Source organism: Dromaius novaehollandiae, chromosome 11 (assembly GCF_036370855.1).
Source record: "Dromaius novaehollandiae isolate bDroNov1 chromosome 11, bDroNov1.hap1, whole genome shotgun sequence".
NCBI classification, from domain to species: domain Eukaryota; kingdom Metazoa; phylum Chordata; class Aves; order Casuariiformes; family Dromaiidae; genus Dromaius; species Dromaius novaehollandiae.
The window spans coordinates 10,283,517-10,309,318 of NC_088108.1; the positions used below are offsets into that span (position 1 = coordinate 10,283,517).

Consider the following 25,802-nt stretch of genomic DNA (forward strand, 5'->3'; position numbering starts at 1 on the left):
TGTGTATTTGAACTAGAAGTGAACAAAAGCTTAACGGTGGGTAGGAGCTAGTTTCAGATTAAGGATTTGGCATGCTGTTATTTGCCCCAGAGGATGCTATTCAAACAAGTCAGTTTTGCTGTCAAAAGGTTAGCCAGATTCTTGATTGAATGATACTGGAGGCTCTATGTTAATTACTGGTGGGAAAATGCCAGGTCCTTTGATTTAAGGAAGTAGGTTGGCATATAATTGTCTCTTAGAAGATTTGAAACAGTTTCTTTAGATTCCCTGCATTCTGCTCCATATTTGGATAATTGCTCTGTTCATCATTGCAAATTACATGAACAAATGTCCAGGTGATACATGAACAACAAAATTGTAGAATAGCAAATGTATTTTGGGTGCTCATCACAGCACGCGGAAAAGTCATTATCCACCCTAAAGAGGAAGAAGAAAACCCTTCCCCAACATTTGAACAATTCTTAACCACATGTAAATTAACATTTTTAGCCTCCTGTCTTCATCTCCCTTAGAAATGTCTAAAGACGTAGCTAGTCTGGAAAATATTCCAGCTGTGCTAAGTCACAAGAAAAGCACCTTGTAATTGTAAGCAGCTGGTTTTCAGTGCATGCACCTCACGCTGCCTGGCTTCAGCAACCAGCAGTGATTCCGGTGCCTGGAGCACAGGGAATCTGTGTGGGCTCAGGGCATGCCTTTGCACCGCACTCCAGGGAGATGCTCTGCATTAACTTCAGAAGCTGCTTTTGGCTACACCACCCAAAAACTGCAGTAAGAGACCTGCCCTCATGGTAGCAGCAGCCTGGGCTGTGCCTCCCCACAGCTGGTGGTGGTTAGGGGTGGCTGCTTTAAAAGACACCCAGCTGGACCTGGGGGAGGTTTGGAAGGAGTCCTATGAGGCTGCTGGGGAGGCAAGGTAGGAAACAGTGCAGGGGAGCAGCATTGCCTCCAAATGCTGACCTTGAGGGAAGGGATGCCTACTTAGATGCCTAGTAATTCTTCTAGCTGGTTATCATTGCTCATCCCAGTCCCAAGGCTGTTTGTTTTCTCTGCTTCTCTGTGCTTTTTCAAGAAAACTTGTGTGTCAGATTTGTATTTGGATATGGAATTTGAGGCTTCTGAAACAGTAAGACTGTGGTGGAAAAAAAGAAAAAAGAGCCTCTGGGTCCTTTCAGTGCACTTAGGAGCAGGAGCTTCTTTCTTGAGACTGTTTTCTTCTTCAGTTGGTCTGTGGGTAATTAGATGTTGTCCCTACTCAGCAATCTCAATCTCCCTCTTGGCTAAAGATCACTATGTAACCAATTGTAGAGCCCAAATCTTTTGCAGGGCTCTCCTTTGCTTTCCCGAGGCACTTCTGGGACAGCCTATTTCTTGTCTCTGTGAAAAAGAGGGAATAAAGGTAGCATGTGCTATGAGAGAGAAAATGCACCTGGATGAACAGTTGCAGAAGATCAGATCAGTGTATTAATCTGTAAAAGACTGAACTTAAATCTCTTGAGGAAAAGCTTTATGTCAAGTGTTGTGAAATCATCACAGCAACTCGATTATTATTTTAAAGTTTATGTATTACTTATCAACAGGATTGAGAATAAGCTTGGGAGGAAAGCGCACTTTAAGCAGTCTCCCAAGACCCTAACTGCTAAACAGCCTCTGGGCATGTCCACCAAGCTCGTAAGGGAGGCAAACACATTGCTAGGTGCCTCTGGGTACCCAGCAGTGACTTTCCAGCTTGTCATCCAGCACCTGTGACTGTAGGCGATGCCCCAGGGAGCCAGACAGGTCTTACCCTGGGACAAAGAAAGGATCCCCTGTGTGAGCCCTCTCCTTCTTAATTATGTGTTATGGAGCTGATGTTTGCATAAACGAATGCAGACCAAAACTGCCCCAGCCTGTCTGTGCCTGAAGTCTCAGAATGCCACAAGCAAGGGCAAAGAGATCCCGTAGCATGTGCTGCATTATCAGACCCTCACAAAGGCAGGTCTGCCCCTGTGGCCTCCTGAGTTGATGTTTTGGGAAATTAATATTATCCTTTTTCCAGTGGCTTCACCATGGAAGTATTGCTGCTCAAAGCAGCCCAGGGGCATGTTATGTTCCAGGGGGGCTGAAAAAAATATTTCTATCCCAGCTCTTCCTATGGCAGTTAATGAGATATCTTCATGCTTTTTGCAGAAATATTGTTATATCTTTAATAATAGGAAGAGTGTTTGCAGTGCATTTAGCTGTTCTAATAAAAAGTCTTTTTTGTGGGAGGTCAAGTAAGAGTTAGGTGAAAGCACATAATACTACTAGGTTTATTAAAGACACATTGATACAATAACTTCAACAAGGCTAGAAATCAGAGTACCACTCATCTATAAAACTGTTGAGAGAATTAAAGAAGCTGCTCTTAAGAAAAGGAGGGGAAAAAAAGGTGCATTTGAATAAAGGTTGCTTATAGCCTTCTATCAAATACCGAGATCAGCAGTTTTAGATTAAAATTCCTTGCAGCTGATGATATCTTGCACCATCTTATTGTTGAAGAAGGATCAAAAGTGAATTTTGCAAGGTGAATAAGTAATCTCATGTCCGACCTCTAAAATAAGAAATGGCGCTTGTGTTCTGTAAACACATATGACATTGAAAAGCCAGCAGTCCACTGCCATCTAGGCTCAAAATCCCTTTGGGCCATTTCAGTTCCTACATGAAGGGCTCTGAGAGGCTGCCAGTTAATTACGATGATTACCCTCCAGGAACAGTGTGGCATAACATAACTGTTTAAAATGTGACACTCATGAGTACACTTTAAACATTCAAAGGCTGCAAGTAAAGTGAGAGGAAGCCCTGCTCAAATTGGGTTGTGGATGGTGCAGGTGTGAATGAGATATGAGAGAGCATTAACGAAGGACAGCCTGAACCCACTGTGGAGCAGCACAGGTGCAGCTACTCCAGCCAGCTTTCTCTGAGTCCTGCAGTGCACATGAAGTTAGAGTACAATTTAGTACCAGTGATGAAAAGTAATAATATAAGGAAAGCCCAAGTGTAGCAACACAAGCCTGAAAAACTAAGAAAAGAAGTAAAGTGAGGGTAATACACCAAAAGTGAAACTCCACAGAGGGGTGTCTCGAAGTACAAGGGCCCATGCTCAAGTGTAATGCAAGGGGTTTTGGTTTGGAGGATTATGTGGGCTTCCCTCTCCCCCTCCTCCCCATTTTAGCAGATTTCCACCCCCCAAAAAATTGACCTAGTATATCACGTAGTTTAGAACTGTGTTCTTAAGCTGGTCTCTTTCTCTGTTCCAGCCTTTGCTCTTCTCGGCAGAGTTGATTTCCTGGGAGATCTCATGCCTGTGCACAGTAATGTTCTCCAAAGGAGTCCTGTAAAGGGTCAATGAGAACATTGCTTGTTCTGGCCTACTCTGGACAGAGGGCTTGCTGCTCTGGATGCCTGGTGCTGCATCCAAAAACCATGCTCCAACCCCCCCGCAGCCACTGAGACCCTTCTCTTCGGTATATTTTGGAACAGCCCCACGTGGGAGCTGCCGCAAATAGCTGCGGTCTCCAGCAATATGCTCTGCTTTTCTCTCTGCTGAACATCTGGGTACTCCTGTATTTTGACACAGGCCACTGTGCTACCCTATTAAGGAGGATGAATCCTTCCTAAGCCGAAAAGTATTTGCTAGGGTTTTCTTGTCTCGTTCTTTTAAGAAGTTACTGACTTCAGTTGTGCAGAGGCAGTTATTGGAGAATATTGCTATGTTTGGACTCCCTCTTTAGTAGTTCTTCTCCTGTCCGTTTCCAGCAGGCCTTCTGAGGAAGTCTGCCTAGAGAATATAAAAATCAATAAAGAAAAAATTGCAAAACCAAAATTGCAGAAAAGCAATGTCAGGCTGTGACTGTAGTGATGAGGTTCCCCGTCAGCAGAGGCCAGGGATAGACCACAGTACATCTAATCTTTCACCATGAGCCAAGAGAAAGCAGCAAATGTTTTCAGCAAAGAGATTCTTCTTATGGCTCTGGTGGCTCTTATTATTGGCTTAGTATTTGTTGACAGGGGGTTTTCACATGAAGAGTTGGAATATAAGAAAAGCAGAGTTCCCATACACACTGAAGGGAAAAATGTCTGTGCTGAAAACGTACCATCACCCTCTTGTTCCCTCTCATGAAATTTTGTGGGTATCAGAGTATTAGGATTTCCTGGAGAATGGGCTGTTTTTCTGGAATATGGGGAATGAGCTTTGGTCGAAAGCAGCGTGAACTTTAGTTAAGAAACATAGTGTTCGAATTAGGCTGGCATTTGTGGAGGAGCTCTTGAAGTAGTTATCCGTCTCCCCTTGCATGCAGTGGGATTTTATGAGGAAGAGCCTCTCTAAAGCTTTCAGCAATTTAAAAACATACATTGCTTAAAAAAAAATCAGTGGAATGTCCTCTGAGGCCCCTTGGGTCTGATGCCTAAAACTCTTAGAAATTTTCAACATTGGTTAGGATTGAAATTCCTTAAAAATGAAGTAGTTAAACCATACTTCTGTGTGTGGGTTTGGCATTACTTTCTTCTTACCCTCTAATGACATTCAGAGGCTTTAGGTGCATTAGCACAGAAAATTAATTATTTGTTCCTGCCAGAAATTTTCTACTCACCGGCTAATCCTCAAATAATGTGATTGTACAGGTGGCCCTGATGTTGCTTCTGGGTCAGTCTTGAGACTTGGCATTGGATGAGCATTTTTTAACTGCTGTATTCTTGTCAACAGAGCTTGCCATTTATCTCTCATTCTGAACCCTGCCTGTGGTTTTAGTCTTATTAGGCTGCTGCTTAAATCACTTAGGAGGTTCCTGTTTTGTTCTCATGGGTAAACTGTACAAGGAGTCCTTCTTACAAACGTGTGATTTTGATCTGCAGTGTGGACTACTGGCTGTTTGGTTACTGAAATGCGTATTCTGTGATAAGCGCAGCATGACTGTCGGGTCAGTGGAAGAGACTGTTTCCATTTAAATGGAACTGAGGAAGCAGATCGTTGTGCTGCAGATCACTTCTTAGAAGTTTAAAATGTGTCAACTATAAAGCAAAATCAAATAGGTACTACTTTAATACAGTTCATAATTTTCTGTAGATATGGACTTTTTGAGGGGTTGAAGTCTTTTCCTCAAACTGTATTGTTGTAGCAGAATAATCCAGCTGTGAGAATGGCTGAACTTCCCCCAGCTTTGTGCCGCTGTCATTTGATAACTGGTTCCTGGAGCCATGTTAGCGAAGTACGTGGTTGCTGCTCCTCTGCTCTGGCTGCTTGGCTGGCTTATTTTAAAGCCCTGCTGAAGGTGTGTCGAGCAGGCAGCTTGGTGCCGAGGCAGATGCGGGGACGGGGGTCCTGGCGGTGTGGGGCAGGAACCCGCTCTGCTCGGGGAGCCTCGGCCCGGCTGCCCGGGCAGCGGGGGCCCGAGGCCTGAGCTAACAAAACTTGGAGTAGCCTCGTTTCCTATCAAGCCAGCAAGCGTGGAGGCTGCGGAGATCAGGGCAGTTCGGTCCTAGTCTTTTACTGAAAAATGCAGATTCAGTTTACAAACTCAGATCAAATAAATCCCATCAGTGAATTTTAACTGAGAAAATTTTTAAGTAATTCTGAAATGTTTAATTTTCCTAAATTTTGATGCCCAATGCTGTATTTGACAAGAACAGTTTCTTCCGTCTCCAGGGATGCTCAGTTATTTATTTCAAGCTAGCTCCAATTTATAAAAATCCCTTACAAAGTCTAGCCCTGAGCACTCAAACTGCACCGTAAAGCTGTTTTCTGTAGCTGCACTTTTTAATGGTAGTATTGCCCATGGTCATCAGTCCTAGTGACTTGTGGCTTTAAGGAGTGGGCCTGGGCTTTGCTTTCCGCTCTCAGAACAGCAAAACGTGGGAAAATAGAGGGCAGGGTCCCCACTGGAGGTTTTGAGAAGAGTGTCCGGATACCCCATTTGAATTGGGTGGGAATGTAAGCTAGGTGTGAAGTTGTTGGGACCCATCAGGCTAAACTCTGCAAGTTTCTTCTGTGTCTAAATACCAGTTTTAGCGAGCATTAAGATATATCAGGACTGGTCTCATTGAACTAGTTAGGTTGACACATTTCAAATCAGTTAAGTACAGTAGCTTTGCAAGATCAGGATCTACAATGCTTGATCTAGGCATTATGTATAGACTGGAATCAGAAATGGAGTTCAGTTTGCTTTTTATTAAAAACGTATCTCTTAAAATAGCCTGTTTCCTTCAAATCAGTGGGCCACCACGCCCACAAGGAAACCGGTAATGCATTGGCAGGATAACAGCCAAAGTAGCAACATTATGTAATAAATGTTTATATGCCATCAAGTGTGCAAATGTTCAATTGCTTACCTGGCAGAGTTTTTCTTATCCAGTCATTTGTCTCAATTTTTCCATCACATTTTCTCATTTTCTTTTCCAGCTTTGCTCACAGACAAACCCCCAAAGCCGTTGTTCCCCATGGAGAACCAGCCAACTGTTATAGATGTCCAGCTGGGTAAGTCCTCTTCTGGGAATAATAGATCCTAAACTTCCACTCTGGTAGCAGATGGGAAAGATGGGAAGAAGCACGAAAGGTTTAGTGGCACTGTTACTGCATACAAATCAATTTGTAGCTTCTCATTTGTAACTGCAGAATTTACTGCTGTGGCAATACAAGGGAATGAACTTGCGTGACATCAGGGAATGGCAGTACTAATTGGTTACATTGGGTATTAAATATAAAATGCTGCTGCTCTTTTTAATATATGATTGATAGAAAAATGTATGTCTATGTTGCTGCTGTATTGATCCATTGATGTTTGCCCTAAGACAAATATTCTCATAAAAGAAATGCTGATTTCTTTAAAAGTTAATGGAAAACAGTGCATTTTCAGTTTGTCCTGAATGCTTACTAGAAAGGGCTTTTGACTAAAATGCTTGTATGCTTTTCTCACTCCTATTACATTTTCTCCTGTGATTGCATGTGTCTGCATCTCAGCTGGCAGCCTGTATTTCCTCTCGTGTTGAGAAAGTCTGTTAGAGTTCTGCAAACTTTGGGGATCTGTGAGGCATCTTGGTGCTGAGAGAAATGTTCATCTTTGAAGCTCCAGCAGTTTTTTCTTTGGCTTGAAAATAGACTTCTAATTTTGAGAGGCAGAATTGGAATTACTGTTGGGCACTGGAGTGGCATGAGTTTAAATCACAAGAGATGCATCGCAGATGTGGATTATTTACTCTGTGCTAAGGCTGTGGTATTTTCCTTGAGCTTGATTCTGTTTTTTCTTTTGTACCCAAGTCGGTCGGGTTTCAGTGCTGGAATGGGTTTTAAAGGAAAGCAGGATCAGAATAAAAGATGTAAGTGGGCTGGTAACAGTGGTAAAGCCTTTCCTATGATGCTTTCTGAGGTCCTACTTAAGCAAGCTACAAAGGCACATCCTTGATTTTAAATCAGATGCTTAACAATTTCAGCAAAGCACTTAAGACACCTAAATTAAGGAAGCATTTAAAAATGGGGCTTGAATTCTTGGATGAGATTGTTGAATCGTGGCAAGCGTGTGAATCATTTGTGAGCTTAGCTAACTCTCATGTGGTTGAGTTCACTGGGGAGTTGCAAGGGCTTGCGCAGAGACGACAGCAGCGGGTCTGGGAAGGAGCCAGCGCAGGACGAGCTTTGCAGTCACGCACATACGTGCCCTGCAGGTTCACCTCCGCAGGGGGGGACTTGCATGCCTATAGCCGAGTGCCCAAATTGGTCCTGAAAGAGGAAAACACAAAACGGGTCTGAGGCCCCATAATCAAAAGCCCGTCACAGGTGACAGCAAGACACAGTCGTCTAATTTTGCATCAGTCCAAAAGGCTGACTTTGGTCTCCGAATCCAGCTTCTTAAAAGGCAACTTTCTAATGATTTCCTTTGGGAGCAAACTGTCCCTGCCTGTGTCTGTGCAATAACGGCACTCAAAGAGCACCTACCTTTGTTTCCCGCATTTTCATTCCATCTTCATTTCCTCTTCCAAGTCCCCCTGTTCCATTAGGACTGTCTTGTTTTTGTGCTGCATTTCTTCTTTCTCCCTACATGACAACATTTTGCTCTGCCTGATTAAAAAGAGGCTTGATTTAAAAAAACAAAACAAAGCAAAAAACAAAGCCCTTCCTCTCCTTGGAGATATGCCTCAGTAATAGGATTTTGGAACATCTCTAGAGGCAAATATAAATCTTGCATTTTTATATTCTAGAATGGAGTCCATTAGTGTCTCCTAGGATCAGGGCATTTACGTATGGCACTTTTTTTCTGATGTGGTAATAAGTTTGGTTATTGCCACTAAACCATGTTCATACGATGCTATAAGATTAATGCTTATGAAAGACCCTGAACTTCGTTGTGTAACATATCAGTTCATTGATTTCCCTTTTCTTTTTAAATGGCCAAGAGTTAGAGCCAGAAACTCCTCGGGGGAAGTGCCTTCAGGTGGCGGAGGCCCCGCAGCGCTGGCCCGGGGGCTGTGCTCACCTGCCCGGTTTGCCCCAGACCCTCTTGGACTGCGGCAGCGTGGCAAAGGCGATCGCTTGGTAGCAGCTAGGTAATGGAGGAGAAAGGGAAGCCCTGTGAGCAAGTGGTAGGTAAGGCTATCTACTGGAATACTCTTTTAAAAATCTTGCAAAGCTGGTAGCTCTGGGAGAATGCCGTTCTTCTGGGCTTTCTTAGAAATCAAGGCAGAGTTTCTATTTGAAAGTACTGGAGTCCAACTATCCGATGTGCCTGCTTTTTTCAGTGGTAATGCAAGTATGAATGTTCCACTGAACTACAAAAGACATGGAGTTTAATCCATCTACTTGTTCTGAAGAGATTAGTTTGCCAACAGAAGTCTAAAATAATCTTTAAAGAAATGGCTGTGTTTGCTCTATAAGCACAGCAGGTTAACAGTTGTTTACTGTCTTTATCCTTAATGATTAGCACAATGCAATGAGGCACCTTCCGAGGACTAGGCAGAGACCTAACTATTTAAACAGCTTCCTATTTGACATGATTGCAGACCTCAAGTCTCACCCTTTGGCTTTCAGATTCAAATGAAAATAGGTATGCGCGATTCTTATTGCCAGTAGATAAAAGGGTCCCTTCAGGCTTCACACATGGCCCAGAGCTTGTCTTGGTCATCTTAGGTGGCATGAGTGTACTTTTTTGTTTTTTCCAATTTTCTTCAGAATTTGACAGAGATCCAGACAACTCCATCAAGGTTAGACAGAAGCAGAAACTAGAATTTGGCTCATACTTGTTTTCTGTATTTGCTTGTGCTAGAGAGATGGAGATGAGGGGAGAGAGCATCTGTGAGAGAGGAGAGACGACAAGAGGACAAAAGAGCATCCCAGAGGACTAGAGGAGTAGTCCAAAACAATTTCACTGTCACAGATGCTTTGCCAGCTCAGATAATCACTTCATCTCCAGGCAGACCTAGAAAATAACATTTTTTTAATTTTTCATTTGCTGCTTCCTTTTCATACAGAACTTTTTTGTTTGTTTATGGTTATTAGCACTGGGGCAGGGGGTAGCAATACTACTAGACTGCATAATATACAGCGTGCTTAATCTTATTATATCCTGGTTTTAACAAATAACTTTTATTCTTCTTATATAGATTTTCCTGCAAATACATCAGGCTAACCTAGCATTTACTTCCTGAAGAGACTACCCCTGAGGTTCTTTGTTAGATTAAAACCAAATTTGAATATATGAGCAAAAGTATGGTCAACCTGAAGTCTTGCTGCTGGCGGTGATCATTTGGTTCTGCTCAGGAGATGATATGGCTTTAACAGAAGGCTCTTAAGGTTGCATTTGAAGAGTTTTGTACCATAACTCCTTGTTTTTCTGCTCAAAAAATGTGACTTGTTTCCCATGTAAGGGTCTGAGTGTGAATTTATTAAGCTTCTGCCAGTGTGATTCAAAGTAGTTATTCAAAGATCCTTATTTCTAGAGTGTTTGCTGCTGCTTTGTTGGACCTTACATAACCTAAGTGTGTGTGTGAATTGTTCATGGCTTATCACTGAGGTTACAGAACTCCTAAAGCAATTAGAAAAAGTAAAGACCAGTCAGAGGTTTGGCCTGCAGTCTTCAGGTTGTTGCGCAGTGAGTTTTAAACATCTATTATCTATGTCCGATGCAGCTGTTCCAACTGCAAGTGGAGCATGCTGTGCTGTCAATCTTACCATGACTTCTTGGTGCATCACTCTACTGATTTCTTAATTTATTTTTAAAATTCTTTTCTGGCTAACTTTGTTCACTCTCTGTGCTTTGAGAACATGGAGGAAAAGATAACCTGTCCTTGTGCTCCAGGCTGCCACGCGATTGCAGAGCAGGGCTCTTCTCCGATCTAACCGCTTTGCACAATTCTGGCAGCACCAAGGAGCCAAAATCTGACTTACGCACAGGTAGCAGCAAATTCTCGCACTGCCCAGCAGCGCTCAGCTGGTATAAAAGTGGCCTGGCGGGGCCATGGCCATTCAGGGAAGGGAGAAAGGACAGCTGTGCTCTGCTGATTCTCGGCTGGACAAGGATCACCAAGGATCCCTTAGGAGCTGTGGCTAGCCAGTCTGTGTATAAGTAGCTTCCAGAGTCATTGAACTTGCCCTGTGGCTGGTATTTTACAATTGTGTGTTCTTTAGCGTATCCAAAAACCTAAAAGTGCCATATCAAAATAGGAGCTAAGATTTTCTGTTCTATTAATTCTGTAACATTTATAAGAGTAATTGAAATGTTCAGTTAGTCTTTTCCTTATGAATATTGAGTGAGAGTTAGGTGAGATTGGAATGAATGTTTGCTTGTCTCTCTGTATATTAATTGAATATATCGTTTGTGCCATTTGTTTTTAAACTAGCTACCAGCTTTGTTTGCAGACGTTTACTTAAAAATATAGCATGAGTGTTACTTAGAAAAACAAAACAATAAATATCTATGTTAATTCACTTACTGAACAAGGAAAATGTCAAGGGATTTACCTCAGTGGTTTCGTGGTAGTTTTTCTGCTTCTAAAGAAGCAGAGAAGAAACATGTAGTTTATGAGGATTCTCCTTTTTCTAATAGTTGAGCTGTTCAGAATTTGTTTCTCGGAGATTTAACAGTGCAGTTCCTTGGGACTGCTTATTAAACAGCTCAATAGAGGTACTGTAAAACAAGTAAAAGGGAACATCCAAACTTATAGTGACTATAAACATGTGTGAGAATATATACAAAATCTAAATATAGTAAATAATAATAATGAAAGATGCTTTTTGTTTGAAGCACTGGTTGGAAGGAGTCGTTTGGGAAAGCAAAATCCATGCATTTGTTGGCATAATTAAGATGCAACGTTCACTGTCCAGAGTCTTAATTTTCATGGAGACGTCACTTCTCTAAATAAAATAAATTTGCAAATTCTGTCAGAGATATTAGTTTCATACCAAACACATGTATTGAAGCAGTCCAGCAATATCTGCTGTTACTGGCTTACTGATTAAATGGGTCTTTTTTCACATTTAATGATACAGGTATTCAGTGGACATCTTAGTTGAATAGGGTGGTGATCTTGAACAAAAAAACAACACAAATTTTGAACCGTGGAATAATTTACACAGAGAACAAATGATTTAAAAGTGAGCTTGAAAAGGGATTCCCACCAGTGTGCGTGCAGTGAGAAAAGAACAGTATTACTGTTCCATGGTCAGGCCTCCAAATGTGCACGTGCATTTCGATGTGCTCTTTAATTAAATGACCACATATGATTATTCAAGAAAGTAGCTGGTGCACGTGGAAAATAGGTGCCTTGGGTGTTGGTTGCTAAGTGCTACCCTTCTCCCTTTCTTGCCATCCGTGCTCCCCAGGCCTTCTGCCTCGGGTGCAGCAAGAGGCTCGTGGCTGGAGACGCTGGGTACGTGAGCTGTGCCGACCAAGGGCTTCACGCCTCTCCTGGCGCTGCTGCGGCTCCTGTGCCCAGCTGGGGCGGCGGAAGAGCAATCTTCCCCGGCGGTGTTCAGAGGTGGCCTGAGCCAAGCGGTTTTCCTGGGACTGGAAAAGCATTTGCCTGACAAAGATGACTGTCAGCCACCAAATTGCAAATCCTTTCTCTTAGGGTGAAAGGAAGGGGCGGGGCGGGGGGAAGTACCTTTCTTCCTCATTCTCTTGACTCGTTCTTTGGGAATAGCTGAAGCGTTTGGCGTAGATTCCTTCCCTTTCTTGCCTTCCAAAATTAAAAAGGTCCGATTAAGGTGTAACCAGCTGATACTTTAGCTGTGATTTCACTAAACAGATCAGTCACTACAAAATCATGAATATATGAAACCAGAGCCTTATAGAGAACAGCCTTGACATGAGATGGTATCACCTGTGTGTATTCTGCATCTCTTGTGGCTGGGAAATACAGTGACAACCAGCAATACCGATCTTTCTGTTGAATCAAACTTTTCAAGATATGACTCTTTTTCCTGTCAGAATAGTCTGTAAATTTTGTTTCTTAAAAATAATACTTTAAGCGTAGTAATAGATGTGTTGCCCATCTGGATCATTGAACCAAGTGTACTGAGTGCTCTACAAAAAGGCGGCTGAAAGTTGTCCACAGAGACTCAATTTCTCTTTTCTTGTGCTGTTCCTGAGCACCAGCCTGAGTGTGAGATCTTGCCCCAAATCGTACCCTGCTGCATCGTTCTGCCCAGGTGAAATAACCCACCATCCCACCAGGCGTCTAGCACTATGTGCAGGGATGCACTTAATGGCAGAGCAGATGAGTTGGGGTTGTGGGGAGCAAAGACACAGGTTAGGGGCTCCTCCACGCTAAACCCAACAAAAAGCTGCTCTCGTCCATCACCAATTCTGCGCTTGCTGCTTCCTCATCTCACAGCCGTTCCCCCCGAGCTGTTGCTGTCTGGAGGAGTGAGCCAGGACCTGCACTGTTGTTCCCTCCACACGTTCCAGTCATCCAGGGCTTTCTGTTGCATCTGCCTCCTCACATAGATAAGTTGGGAGATCCTCATTCTTCCTACACGCACCAACCCCCATGCTATTTGCCTTCCTTCAAGAGGTTAGAGACTGCCAGTGTAAATGACCCCAGGCTCTGTGTTGGAGAATCAGTTGCTCCCAGCTGTGCAGGCTGCAATACCGCAAGCCTCATGTTCCTGCGCAAAATGCTTGAAGGAGCAATTCTCACTAGGAAATGAAGATCTGAGGATATATTCTTTAGGACCTGCCTTCTGTCTGCAACAGAAGTGGTAGGGCTCCACTGCTATTTCAGCCTTAGGTGCTTGCATGAGGGGATGCAGGATTTGCATCTATTACAGTCTTTTTTTCTTTTTTCTGTAGGGCATATTGGAGACAATTTGTCTGACATTTAGCTTTAGAAGTAGTTCCCTAAATACCCTAAGTGCATTACAGCTAATGCTTTCATGCTAATTTGGTGTGGTGTTAATATCCCTGCTTCTCTAAGGGATAACAGTGAAATGCTGTACTTTAGAGACTTGAGTTTGGGACCTGTGGTTTGGCTGGTGTAAATCCACAGTAGTTGTTTTGGCTTTTGTGTGGTTGATCCAGATTTACATCAGTGAAGCAGAGAACAGTTTATTTGCACATTTCTTCATTTTGTTTTCACTGGCTTGGAAATATAAAGCCAAGTTCTGGCTGCTGATCCATGATTTTAGTGTCTGTTGGGGTCTGTGTGATTGGCATTAATATCTCAAAGTGAGATTTGGCCCTTTCTGAATTCTTTTCTTTTGTACGTCTATAAACTTTATTTATTGTTTACTTTGATTTCAGTGGTTATTAGATGAATCTTCATATATGCTCTGAGGACATGATGACACTGTCTTTTTGGAAAAATGTGCATTGATGTCGGACAGATAACCTTCAGTTACATTTGCAATAGCAGTGCTTTAGATAGGTTTCTTGTGTTCTTTTTATTACAAGAAAATAGGAAGGAAGAAATGCCCCAGTATGTACGGGCTTATGTGTCTTCAGAGGCATTCATCCAAGGACAGTAGATAACTTATGATCAGGGAATGGTTCAAATCATCTTGCATCAATAAAACTTCCTCTGAGATTGGTGACAGTTTTGTGTGGGTGTCCAGGATACGCATCCACGGTGCTTCACAGGGACTAGGCTGTCCCTAGCGAATATGTACCACACCTCAGCCGCCACCAGCATACAGCTATGCTGAGCTTTGCTAAAGGAGCTTGTGTCCATCTCCTAGATTTACAGCCTTTGGCTTGTGTCTGAGAAATGGACACAAGTGGGTCTCCAGAAAACTGAGGCTTGGCCTACAGGGCTGGAAGTAGAAAAGATGGTGTAATGATAGGAAAGCGGATTCAGGCTAGTGGAGAAGAGCTGTATTTTGTGCTCTGCTGCAGTTTTCCTGTGTGACCTTGGCCAGGACTCTACACCCTCTTAAAATGAGGCTAGTCCTTCCCTCTGAGAAGGGCACGACGGTCTACAGCTAGGGAAAGCTGTGACCGATGTTTCTTCCTCAGTCTCCACCAGGTCTGTGCTCAGATGCAGACACAGATGCATTTGACTACACAATCAACAGACATATGACATTGTGCATTGAAAATCAGGCAATATTTATGTACCAGAAGAGAGAACCACAGGCCAGTAATAAAATGGGCAAAGTTTGCACCATTTTTCATGCTTATTAGAAACACTGTCACTGGAAGGGATTCATGTTCTGCCATTTTATATTCACTCTACAATGTTTGTCATATGAATGAGTTATGAGGCTGCGAATGCCTCATAAATTCTGTAAATTACAGGGTAGAGCCATTCAGCAGCACTATTTTGACCTTTTCAGCATTCTGTGATTTGCTGGGCACGCCGCGCCGCAGCGCTTGTTTACGGCCACGCTGATGGCGAGAGAGAGCGGGCAGGGGCCTGCATCACCCACCGCGCGGCTCTTCTCCCTGGGCAGCCAGGGTGAAAAGCTACAGTAACTGCTCTCGTGATTTTTCATTCTTCACTGAAAAATAATAGAAATTTGTATTTCACAATCTGCTGCAAGTGCAACAGTGGAGCAAATAAAGAGTGATGGCATAATTTTTATTTTTTAAAACTTCAAAATTGTTATGGCCTGATCTTAGATGCTACAAAAGTCAAAGCTCTTGTAGCCCTTGCCATCAAAAGAAAGGAGGTAAAATTCTGCCCGCCAAATCTTTGCTTCATTTAATCTGTTCTTTGATAAATTTTGCTCTTAACTTCATCCTCAATACTCTTGCCTATATTTCTGTCTTACAGAAACTAATAGCTTGTATTACACAATTGAACTTTAACCATTACAACCAGATTGATCTACTGCTCTTATGTTAGACATTTCAGTCCAGTGAAGTCCAAATGAAAGAAGGTCAAAGTAAGATTTCTCTAGAAATGAAGAGATACCTTTTGCTGTCTGCTGAAAACACATGGTACATGACTTCTCAGTATGTGTAAGCAGCTGGAAAGCAGCAATACATAAAGCAGTGATCTGTGGAAAGGCAGTAGAGGCATGCTGTTTTCTAACATATTTTTAGTTAGCAAGAAAGCCAGCCTCACAGTAAATGATGACTATAGCTTTCTAGTGCTGGCTATGTTTTTGTTATCTACTTAATATTATATGCGAAGTGTACCAGTTTTAACATAGTTGGCCCCAGTCCCATGAGAAGTGAATAAGATTAGCCATGAAAATGTCCCCAGAGATTTTTTCGGTGCTTATTCAAGTGTGTAGAGTCTCATGTAACTCTGAGCAATGCTTTTTATTGCTCAAATACAAATTTTGCTGATAGACTTGCACAATGTATTAATTAAAATGCATAAGTAAATATCATTTTAAATCTAGCAGAGTCTTAAATCTAAATGAACTGCATACACCACTGCTAGTGACTCAATTACGTAGTTTGCAAATAGCGCTACATGCTTTACTAGTCAGGTTTTATGTAATTCTTTGCTAACTCAAAGTGTTTCCGAGATTTCTCTGAACAAGCTGGGTAGTTTGAGTTCAACATTTAAGTACTTTACTTAAAAAGATAGTCATTTGTTTAAAAAAAATTGCTGTTTCGCTGCCAGTGACTAGAGCTGAGTGAATAATTAATTAATGGCAAATAATTTATTCAGTGAATTTTACCTCTTTTTGTCTGAAAGGAAAGATTGTCCACATGGATCTTTCTTCCTGAATTATTCAAATACATTTTGGAAATGGTTCTGGGCTTGACACACCATTTTGAATAGTTTGTTGCTAAGTCCTGAATATGCAGGATTTGAAAAGTGAAGCTGCTTTGATTGGCCAGGCTGATCAAATGAAGCCTTCTGGTTCCTGATTGCATTACTGTTAGCTTTTTAATGATTTCCTGATCTGCATTGATGAATTTGAAATCAAATTTATAGAAAATATTCTGCAGTCTGTCATTCAAATTCTTGATATTAATAAACATCCCAGGCAGAAAACTGCTTTGCTGGAGTGTTTGAGCATTTGCCCACGTAAGGTGAACGTATAAAAGAATTAGAGTAAGCGGAGTGTTTTTATTTAAGCGTAGTGGATATTTGTGGTTTAATTGCATCTGAATCCATCTGGCTTTCACGCTTTACTCACTTTGGAGCCTAAGTTGTAGAGGCTACACTGTTAGCAGTAAGAAATCGGCTTTCCTAAAGATCATTGATCAAGCGCTTCCGTTTAGGATTGCAGTTTAGCTTTTTGAAATATCATCTGGCAAAGCGAGTGGTGTGGAGATCACATTGTTATTCACAGTGCGGGCACGCTGCCTCTGAGAAGGGATGTGTTGTATTTGAGCAGTTGTTCAGACGCAGGCAAACATACGGCTGTGCTCAGTTTCCGAATTTCAAACCCGAGTATCACACGACCCAGCACATCCCTTTGAAGCCTTGCCTTCTATTTTATAAAGTGCCTCTTAATACACAAGGCAGCTAAACAAACTTGTGATTTCAAGTACTTAAATTTTCAGCAGGTGGTCAAGGGATTAGGCACCATAGTTTTGCCTAAAAATGAATAGGAAATTCATGGGCAAAGTACAGCATCCAGTGTGTAATAACAGGCATGATAGTCTTAGATTATTTTAGAGTAGCTTTTTTAGAAGAGCGCCCAATAGGTCCTCCCTGGAAATCTGCAAACACCTTTTCTGTGCTAAATTTCTACCAGGTACTTTTTTTTTTTTTTTTTTTTTTTTTTTTTTTTTAACAGCTGTCATGCACAATGTTGCGTGCCAGCTGTGCAGTGGGGTGTTTTCCAATGTGTTTACAAAACCATCCTTATGAGGCACTTGGAGACCTTCAGATTTGTTTTTCCCGTGTTATGTAAGGCTTGCGTCTCTACAAATAACTTGTAAATACGGGTATATGTTATTGTCTTGTTTCCTGTGATGCCCTTTCCGCGTTTATTTACCTGCAGTCTCAAGCACTGACGTCCCCTTCAGAGATTCGTCATCTAGTTTCTAAGCCCACATTAATTAAAATTACAGAAATCTCATGATTAAGAAAGCTTTTGGGGACGTCTGTGGCAATTAGTGTTTTTAAATTATGGTATAGAGATCCTCCTTTAGCATCTCAGAAGTCCATCAGAAGTATCACTGAATGTTCTGGGAGCTCCCTGGTCAGAAATACGGGCATGTGCTGGCTTTTGGCATGGTGAGGGTTAGAAGACGAGTGGGGAGGAGCTGAGAGTCTAAATTATGAACAGAGGTGCCGAAACAGCACTGGGGTGCCCAGTGTAGTTCATGGTGCTTTCTTATGAAACAAGCCAGAGGTACTTTGATCTAGAAAAGATGTGTTTGATCTGCATGAAGTAGCACCCATCATGAATGTGTCCAATAAATGGAGAATAATTGTCCTCTTTCGTTGTGGCATGCTTTGACAAGTTTGGCGTGGTGTTACATGCTACCGCCACTGTGGCATGTTTTAAAAAACAACAGCAAAAAGCCCACAAGGCTTAACAGCAATGATGAAAACTCTTCTGAAATGAAGATTTTTAGACTCACTTATTTTTGGGTAGAAAAAGGTCATGGAAAGGGGAAGGGATCTTCTTTAAGATAGACATTGGACTCTAATATAAGTGAGCAGGATGTCTCTTGGAGCAAAGGAAGCGTGGTCTCACCAGCGACGCAGGCCACATTGCTGCCCTGTTGCTGGCAGGGTGTCAGTCTGGGACACTGTCACTCTCCCGGTATCGCTACATTCACCAAAGAGCAAGAGAAGTGAAGTATTGATTTTGGTGTTCCCCTCCTTGGTGGTGGTAAGAGGGTATATTTGGTCTGTATCTCCGGGAATTCTGGATTTTTTTTTTTTTAAATAGAAGCTCGAGAAACTTTTTTTGACCAATTTTTTTTAAACCAGACAATAATGAATGATTGTGAGATCAAAAGTGGGCAGCAGAACAGCTGGCATGTATAAAAACTTGTATTTCCTTGCTATATTCCTGATTGAAATCACCAGTTTTCAAAGCTGATGCTGACTCTATTGAATCTAATTTAGTTCCTTCATCAAATCAGTTGAAGCATAAGTGTAACTGGGAAGGAAACTGGTACTCTCTAACTCGATCGCTCAGCAGATTGCCACATCTGCAGTGTCAGACACGTGAGTCCCCACAAACACCTGTTTTAATAAACAGCCAATTTGTTAATGCTCAGTTATGCCCACAAATAGCATCTGTTTCTGGCCAGTTGTCTACCTGAATATAGCATCCTTCTTAATCAATGAAAGCCTCTGTTGCCTAACTTGTCTGATTCATTTCCCACCCAGAGATGGGAATTACCCACTCTACTCTCGACCCTTAATATCCTTGAGGGAATTGGTGGAAAATAGAAAGTCTGCCGGAAAACAATCCCGCCCTCCCTTCCACGCAAACAGCAGTCAGACTTTTGGTACGTACATAAAATGTGAAAGCATTTTTAGAGTTGGGTGATACTAAAGTACCACGTCAGCTGACGTGGTAAACAGTGATGGATCAGTGTAGCGCCAACGGCATTCCCCCAGTTTCAGAATTGGGTGGGTATCGCTATAACGTTGGGTCAAGATGAGCAATCCAGAAAAATGCACAAATGATTTAATGGATTGGATGCTGTTCATAGGCTTTAGAGGAGCCGCCTTAATAGAAATGCCTTCCTTGCACCTTCTTGTCAGGTAAAACAAGTCTGGACAGTTGCTTCATGCAGACCTCCTGTTACTCGTTTCCGGTGCGGTAAATACATGCCCTGCACTGGTTGCCTGTGGATTTTGAACTGAGCCTGGTACATGGACACCAGTAAAGACTTACCGCTTTTAGTGTTCTTCGGTAAAATTTTCTACCTTTAAAGAGGAGTCTGCATCTAGTAGCAAATGCTGTCCAGATGTAAAGTCCTATAGCTGTGCCCAGCACCCTTACAGTGCTAATGAAAGAGTAAATGAAAGTATATTACACTATGTAATCTCTAAATAATATCCTGCCTTCTTCTTTGCAGAAGACAGCCTAGTGGGAGTAATAGTGGAGATAGAGCTAATCCTTTTCTCTTCCTTCTGTGCCCCACTCCTAGCTATACAGCTGCAGTTGAAGTGGATTCAGTTATTAACTATTTTAATGCTTTTCTTATTATTCCTAATGGATTTACAACTAGAGGCCATTGTACTTGGACACAAGTAAAACAACTTTTTCTGACCTCTGCCCACACATGTGCTATGTTGTCTGCTATACAGTTATTAGAAGTAATAATACATTAATGATACCAACAAGTGGGCAGGAGTGAGGAACTGGAGAGACAAGGCAATAAAATAGTAAGATTTATGCAATTTTAACCTTTCAGGAGCAGTAAAGCAGCTGACCATCTACTTGATCCGGTAACCTGATATGGCATAGTAATACTGCCGGAGAACAAGCAAAAGTAAACCTGTGACTTAAACCTTGCAGTAGATTTTTGTAAAGCCAGCTTGTGTTGCATGTTAGCAAGACACACTTCCCAAATCTTCCCTCCTCCATGCTAACCCTGCCCCAGCACATTGCAGATGGTGATGAGTTGGATCATTACAAGCCAATCCAAGCTGTGGTTTGATTTATGTTTTACAGAAATCAGCCCACCCAGAGTACTGGGAAAACAGTATGTGGTCCTATGGCCCCTGATCAATAATGTGATAGCTGATTATTCATTAATTTTTCATTCATTACATTTTCAAAGAGAGCATTTTTGCTGCCTGGATATTATCTGCTTAGTGAGAGAAGAAGCAACCAGACTCTTAAAGTTGTTCTATAACTGCGTGACCAGCAGTGGCAGATGTCTGTCTTGAGTTCATAATATGTGGTGACAAGGCAGGGCACTGGTTAGAGGTAGGCAAAAATAAAATTAAAATTGAATAAAACCCACTGAAGTACGGGGACAATGTTGCAATGTTCTGTTTTTATTTTTGAGACATTGGGGCTCCCTGGGATTTTCTGAATGTCTCTCACCAAAGCTGCATGTTGAGTGCCTGAAAAGCAAGTGATGCAGCACAGATGGGAGTTGGCTATTCTCTGTGCACAGAGCAGGGATTTCTCATTTCATCCATCATCCACAAACTGCTGCACAGCTTCCAGAACTTACTTTAACTTATCCCATGTAGGCTGGACCAAGGCCAAGTGCTCTCTTTGCGATGTGTTTCCTGCTATTGCTCTAACGCTGAACTGAACGATGGAAATTGGTTTATAGTTGCCACTGTTAGTAGCATGGTTAAACCTACAGATTATTATGTGGCTGTTCCCACTGCTTTTTAGGATATACAAAATTATCAGGCGTTAGAAGCCCTGAATTCAGTCTCCAGAAATCACAAGACTGACTTACTCATCAGAGACTGAGGTTTTTTGCCTTTCGTTTCTTGTAACTGTAGATTTAACTCAGATCACAATTTAGACTTCTACCCAGAAGCACATCATCAGAATTACACTTCAAAAAGTAGTCTTCCATCTCCATATCCCATAGTGCCCATGTTAATGGATTTTCAGCTATCTGGAGCATCCCAACTCTCATTACTTGCACAGCAGAGAGCTGACTATATAGTCATTTATTCAGGGTGGTGGCAGAAAAAAGGATCCAAGTGTTGCTGGCTTAGTAATAGCTGACCAGCCCTGGGGGTTCGGGATGGAGTAGCTGGACCTCTCCAGACACTTCCTGGGTCAGAATCCATTGTGTTATGATTTAAGAAGCTGGAGGTTTTAAGAAGACTATTAGACTCACGGTCAAAAAACAAAGCTGTTGGTGAATTTGGCAGTGGATGTCATCGTCTCCCTCCATATTTTTCTCTAGACCATTTAATTGCAATTAATTTAAATCCATAATCAAATTATTAAAATGGCATTCAGTAGATATTTGCTTCTTATGTATGCTTGTGATCTTTTCTGTTAGCATGTATCACTAGAAGAATGTGTGGTCAGAGACATTTAATCATCTATAGCCACCCCAAATCATGGGAACTTTCTGATTTCCATCCTTAGGTCATGGATCAAGCCCTCAAATATTTATGACTCCTTAGGAATACAAGGAAATCACTAAGCATGGGTTTATGGCTGGAAACCTTTCAAACTTGAGCCAATTAAACTTAGTCATTTTACATTTGTTTTCTACTAGTGAGTGAGCCAGACTAGAGGAAGTGTCACGTATAGCTTCTGGTATCATAGAGCTTGGCTCTGGGGGACTTTGGTTTGAGTTTGAAGCCTTTCAGGGGTTAGTGTTCAGGATTTACAACTTTATAGTTCCAAGCATCCATCAGGGACAGACAGAGCAAATGAGAAAACCACTGCTGAGTGGCTTAGCTGTTCCTGTGCGAGAGGAGGGCTTACTGGCACGTGCGGCTGGCTCGGTTCATCGATTAGTAGGTTTGCATTTATTGCTTGAGCCCCATCAGCGCTATTGAGGTCATCGAGCTTTTAACTGCAGTGAACCAAATGACTGAAACCAATTTACTATTCTATCGCTGTGATATTCAGATTGTTGCCTCAGACTGCTTGCGGCCTGATTTTCAGAGCATTACTGAGCGTCTCTGTGCGTTGTGCCGCAAGACAGCAGGGACTGTTCAGCTCATCCTTTCCCTTTCTCCTAGGAGCAGAAGGAGCTTGCCTAACCAAGCTTCTCCTCTTTGTTTCAGCCTACTTTAATCATGGCTTTTTTCCTTCTTCACTTGCTGAGAAGAAAAGTTGCTGAGTTGTAGATCTTGCTAGTAAAGGAAAAGATGAGGACTTGTAGAGCCACTCAGCACCCCATGTGCCTGGTCTGCCCTGACCACGCATCTGACTCTCTGCTATCATTGTGTGCACAAAGGTCTCTCCTTTTACCTTTTTTAAAGTAGATCAAGTTGTTGTCACAGAAAATGAGTAAATACTCATTTCATCCCAGGACTTCTAAAGAGTCGCTGCAGGGCCATGCTTAAGTACATTCTTGCAAGCATGGCATGTACTTACAGCTGTATTAATTATACCAGTTAGTATCTGTAGTCAGCATGTGGCCAAAGTCTGGATTATCTAATTTAGCGACAGAGAGGACTAACTTTGATTTGTTCAGTAGTTAAGTATAGGAAAGAATCTACAAATTCAGACTGGTTAGGGAGATTAATGAGGACTCCAGTCTTTCTCCTTTAGCACAAATACCTTTTTCTGTCACCTCTTCTCAGGGAAAAAGAGACATTTGGGGGCTTGGCAGCCTATGTTGGAGTTCAGACCTCCGCTCTTCATGTGAAGCACCTCAAAACTGTCTTTGCAGCGCCTGCGTCTTTTTGTTGCAGCCGTCTTCTGTGCTTTAGCATCTGACTAACTCCATATGTAAGGTCAAGCTGAGTTTTGGAAATGGTTATTCCTTGTAGATTGTGTTCACCGGTCAGGACAGCGTCTGCAGAAACCTAAAGCCACAGGTTTGCTCGTTGGATATGCAGCAAGACCACTCCTTTGAGATGTGGATTTTATGGCAACTTCATTTCTCTGCTTGTGGTTCCCATGCCATGTGACATTAAAGTCAAACTTAAAAGAATCATTTTCCAAAACAGAGAGTAAACAATGATTTAGCAAGTTCATACCCTGTAATTCAGTATTCAGACTTTAGACAATGGCAGTATTATATCACTGTCTTAACAGTGAATTTTGCCTTTAAATTTGTACATTTTAAGGATGGAAAGTGAAGCAGCTTGCTTCTGATAAAGGCTGGTTGTCTTTGATATCGCAGATAAATGCTTGGATAGTTACTTTTTAATTGCTTTATTGCCAGAAGTTTTCAATGAAGCCATAAAAGAGGAAAAGAAATGATCAGCCTAATTGCCTCAAGATGGATATGTAATGCATAAATCTCTTGTTTAATGGATCTAGTAATAGACCACCTGTTTCAGTTGCCTTTTCCTATTCAGAATATGAATGAATGCTTCTCTCAGATGTTCACAAAAAGAAAACACAATTGTACCATCAAACTTGGTGATTTTTCTTTTTACTTTTTTTCTTGAGGACTGTTAATTCTTGTTCTGTGTCAGCCGATCTTATTGCAGTTAACCTTGGGAAAACAAAGCCATTCGGTACGGTGTATAGAGCCTTTTGTATTTTCGTTGTCTAGTTGTGTTTCAAATGGGAATAACAAAAAGAAAAGATGCTCCCCCCCTCCCCCAAAAAAATCCCACGCATGCACATCAATAAAACATGGACGAGTGCCCAAGGAGTCAGGGCTGAGCTGTGAGAGTTGCTTTGCAATGGGCTCCTGGTGCACCCCCTGCTCCGGGCTGCTATTTCACAGCCTCTTGTCTTTCGGCGTTGCTGGCCTTTGGCAGGTTTGAGCGTGGCGAGGTCTGGGGAGAGGGCACAGCCTGTCTCTGAGGTCCCAATGGTGTATAAAGGACCACACAACTCTGTGGTTTTGGCCTCTGCCTGTTTGAGGATATGGAGACTTTCTCTGCATGCCCTGAGCCATTTCTAGAGATAAAGACTTTCAGTAAAATGAATCCTTCTGGTTTTCCTTGTGGTTTTTGTTGTTTTGGGTGTGTTGGGTTTTTTTTAATAACATGTGATTAGCTCAAGGATAGTTTAAACAAAGCCACTTCACTTTTGGAAACAGCCGGAAGCCCGTAGGCAGCCAGTTACGTCTCGGGGATGTGGGTAGCTAAGACATGCTAACTTGCAACCTTTTGAATTAGGAGCAGCCTAATGCTGAGGGGGGAGTGTCTTCCTCCCGGCTTTCCCGATACGATCGCTGTGAGCAGATCGGGCAGAGTGAATGGAAGCGCTGTCTCTCTTTTATGCTCTTGCGTGTTCCCTGTGGTAAATGTATTCCAAAGATGCAGGTTTTCCTTATGAAAATAGACTCCAGGGGCCTCTCTTCAAGCTCAGCCCCACAGCAGTAGTAATTTGAGATTCTGGGACTTCTCATATCCAGGGACTTTATAAGCCCCAGTCCAAGATGAATGAATGAGGTAGTTCAGCAGGCATTAAACTAGCAACAAACAAGAAAGGTGGAAAGGGAACAAATGAGCACTCATCTAGCAAAAAATCAAGATATCAAGAACAAAATTAATCAAGCCATCGGGGATATAAAGAGATTTTTTTTAATTGCTTACACACCCATGCAACGAGCCTGGGTAATAAACAACAAGAAAGCGAATGGCTCATTTATGGGTTTAAATTCAACCTAGTCAATAGGATGGAAACCTAGTGGGAATGATTTGCATTATGGCAATGTTAAAATCCATGTTTATAAGCTATTTAGACTGGCTGAGGAGTGCAGACGAGGAAGGGAGGAGCAATCTGTCAGAAGTGGCTTTGCTGCCTCTGCCAGCCTGGAAGCACTTTGTGGTGAAGGCACGAGGCTCAGTGCCTGAGCCGGGGAAGAGCAGGGGCACAAGTGGGCTGGGGCTTCTGCAGACCACCGTACTGCAGGGGGGAAGGGGGTGAGCCATTTGCTAAGACTCTCCTCGTTAAATTGGGGGTGGGGAGCTGTTTCATTGCATTGAATTTCCTTCCCATGGTGGCCAGCTGGGAATTGCACTCTGTCAGCATTAAAACATCCCCCCAATACACCATGCCCTTGGAAAAGGATGTGTGTGTTAGCTTCATCTTGACAGGCAAAGAGTGGGAGAGCAGAACACTGAAAGCTGCTTCAGTTTAGCAGGTGTAGAAGGCCTGTGATTTGGCAATCTTGTTTCCACGTGATGTGTCTAAAGCCCAAACCGGTGAGTGCCTTCTAAACATGAGAAATATCACATATCAGCTTTATTTGTCATTGATGCTATCATAATGTTACAATGTCTACACTCTGTCTTATGCCATGCTCTCTGCTGCCTTACCCAGCCCTTCTCAGCTGCGCCGAGTGCTGCTGTGCTAGGTCTCCATGCACGTGTGCCCACCAGGGACCAGGGCTAATGCTCCTACCCTCTGCCCGTGCAGGGGAAGGACCTGCCCTCCCATCCCCGTTCTCGCCGTGCTCCTCCTCTCCCTGGATAGGCGGTGAAGCAGGCCAAGCCGTCCGGGGATCCCGGGACGGGGTAGTACCAAGGTAGGCTGCCTGGGGAGGCAGTGCCGGGGCTGCCTTGCGACTCTGCTGCTCCTTAGGGAGCATGGACGGGCCAGGCAGGGTAATAGGAGGAGGTTCGTACCCACAGTCCTCTCGTGCGCTACTCACGTGGCCCAGCGAGCTCATTTTATGGCAAATCTCCATAGTTGTGTTTGGTCTCGTTACTGTGAAATGTTTGGATGGTGCTGCTGATCACCTGCTCTACCTGTTTCGATAGCTCCTCCCCTGCCTTCCTTGTGGGTTGGCTGCAGATAGCTCTCGGCCCTATGATACTTCATGCTGATCTTGCCTCACCCTGGCTGTGCTGCCAAGAGAAGCCAGATTGGTGAGGTGAGGCTGGAAGGGCGTTGGGACATGCAAGAA

General features: G+C 42.7%; 1 protein-coding gene across 6 annotated transcripts in view; it reads left to right on the forward strand.

Moving 5' to 3' along the window:
* Positions 1-25,802, forward strand: part of IL1RAPL2 (interleukin 1 receptor accessory protein like 2) — a 401,853-nt gene that overhangs the window by 280,593 nt on the left and 95,458 nt on the right. For all 6 annotated transcript variants that reach the window (XM_064518225.1, XM_026123130.2, XM_026123131.2 and 3 more), the window contains one exon: positions 6,416-6,490. In XM_064518225.1, coding sequence (XP_064374295.1) covers positions 6,416-6,490 — 75 coding nt within the window. The remainder of the gene's footprint in view (positions 1-6,415; positions 6,491-25,802) is intronic.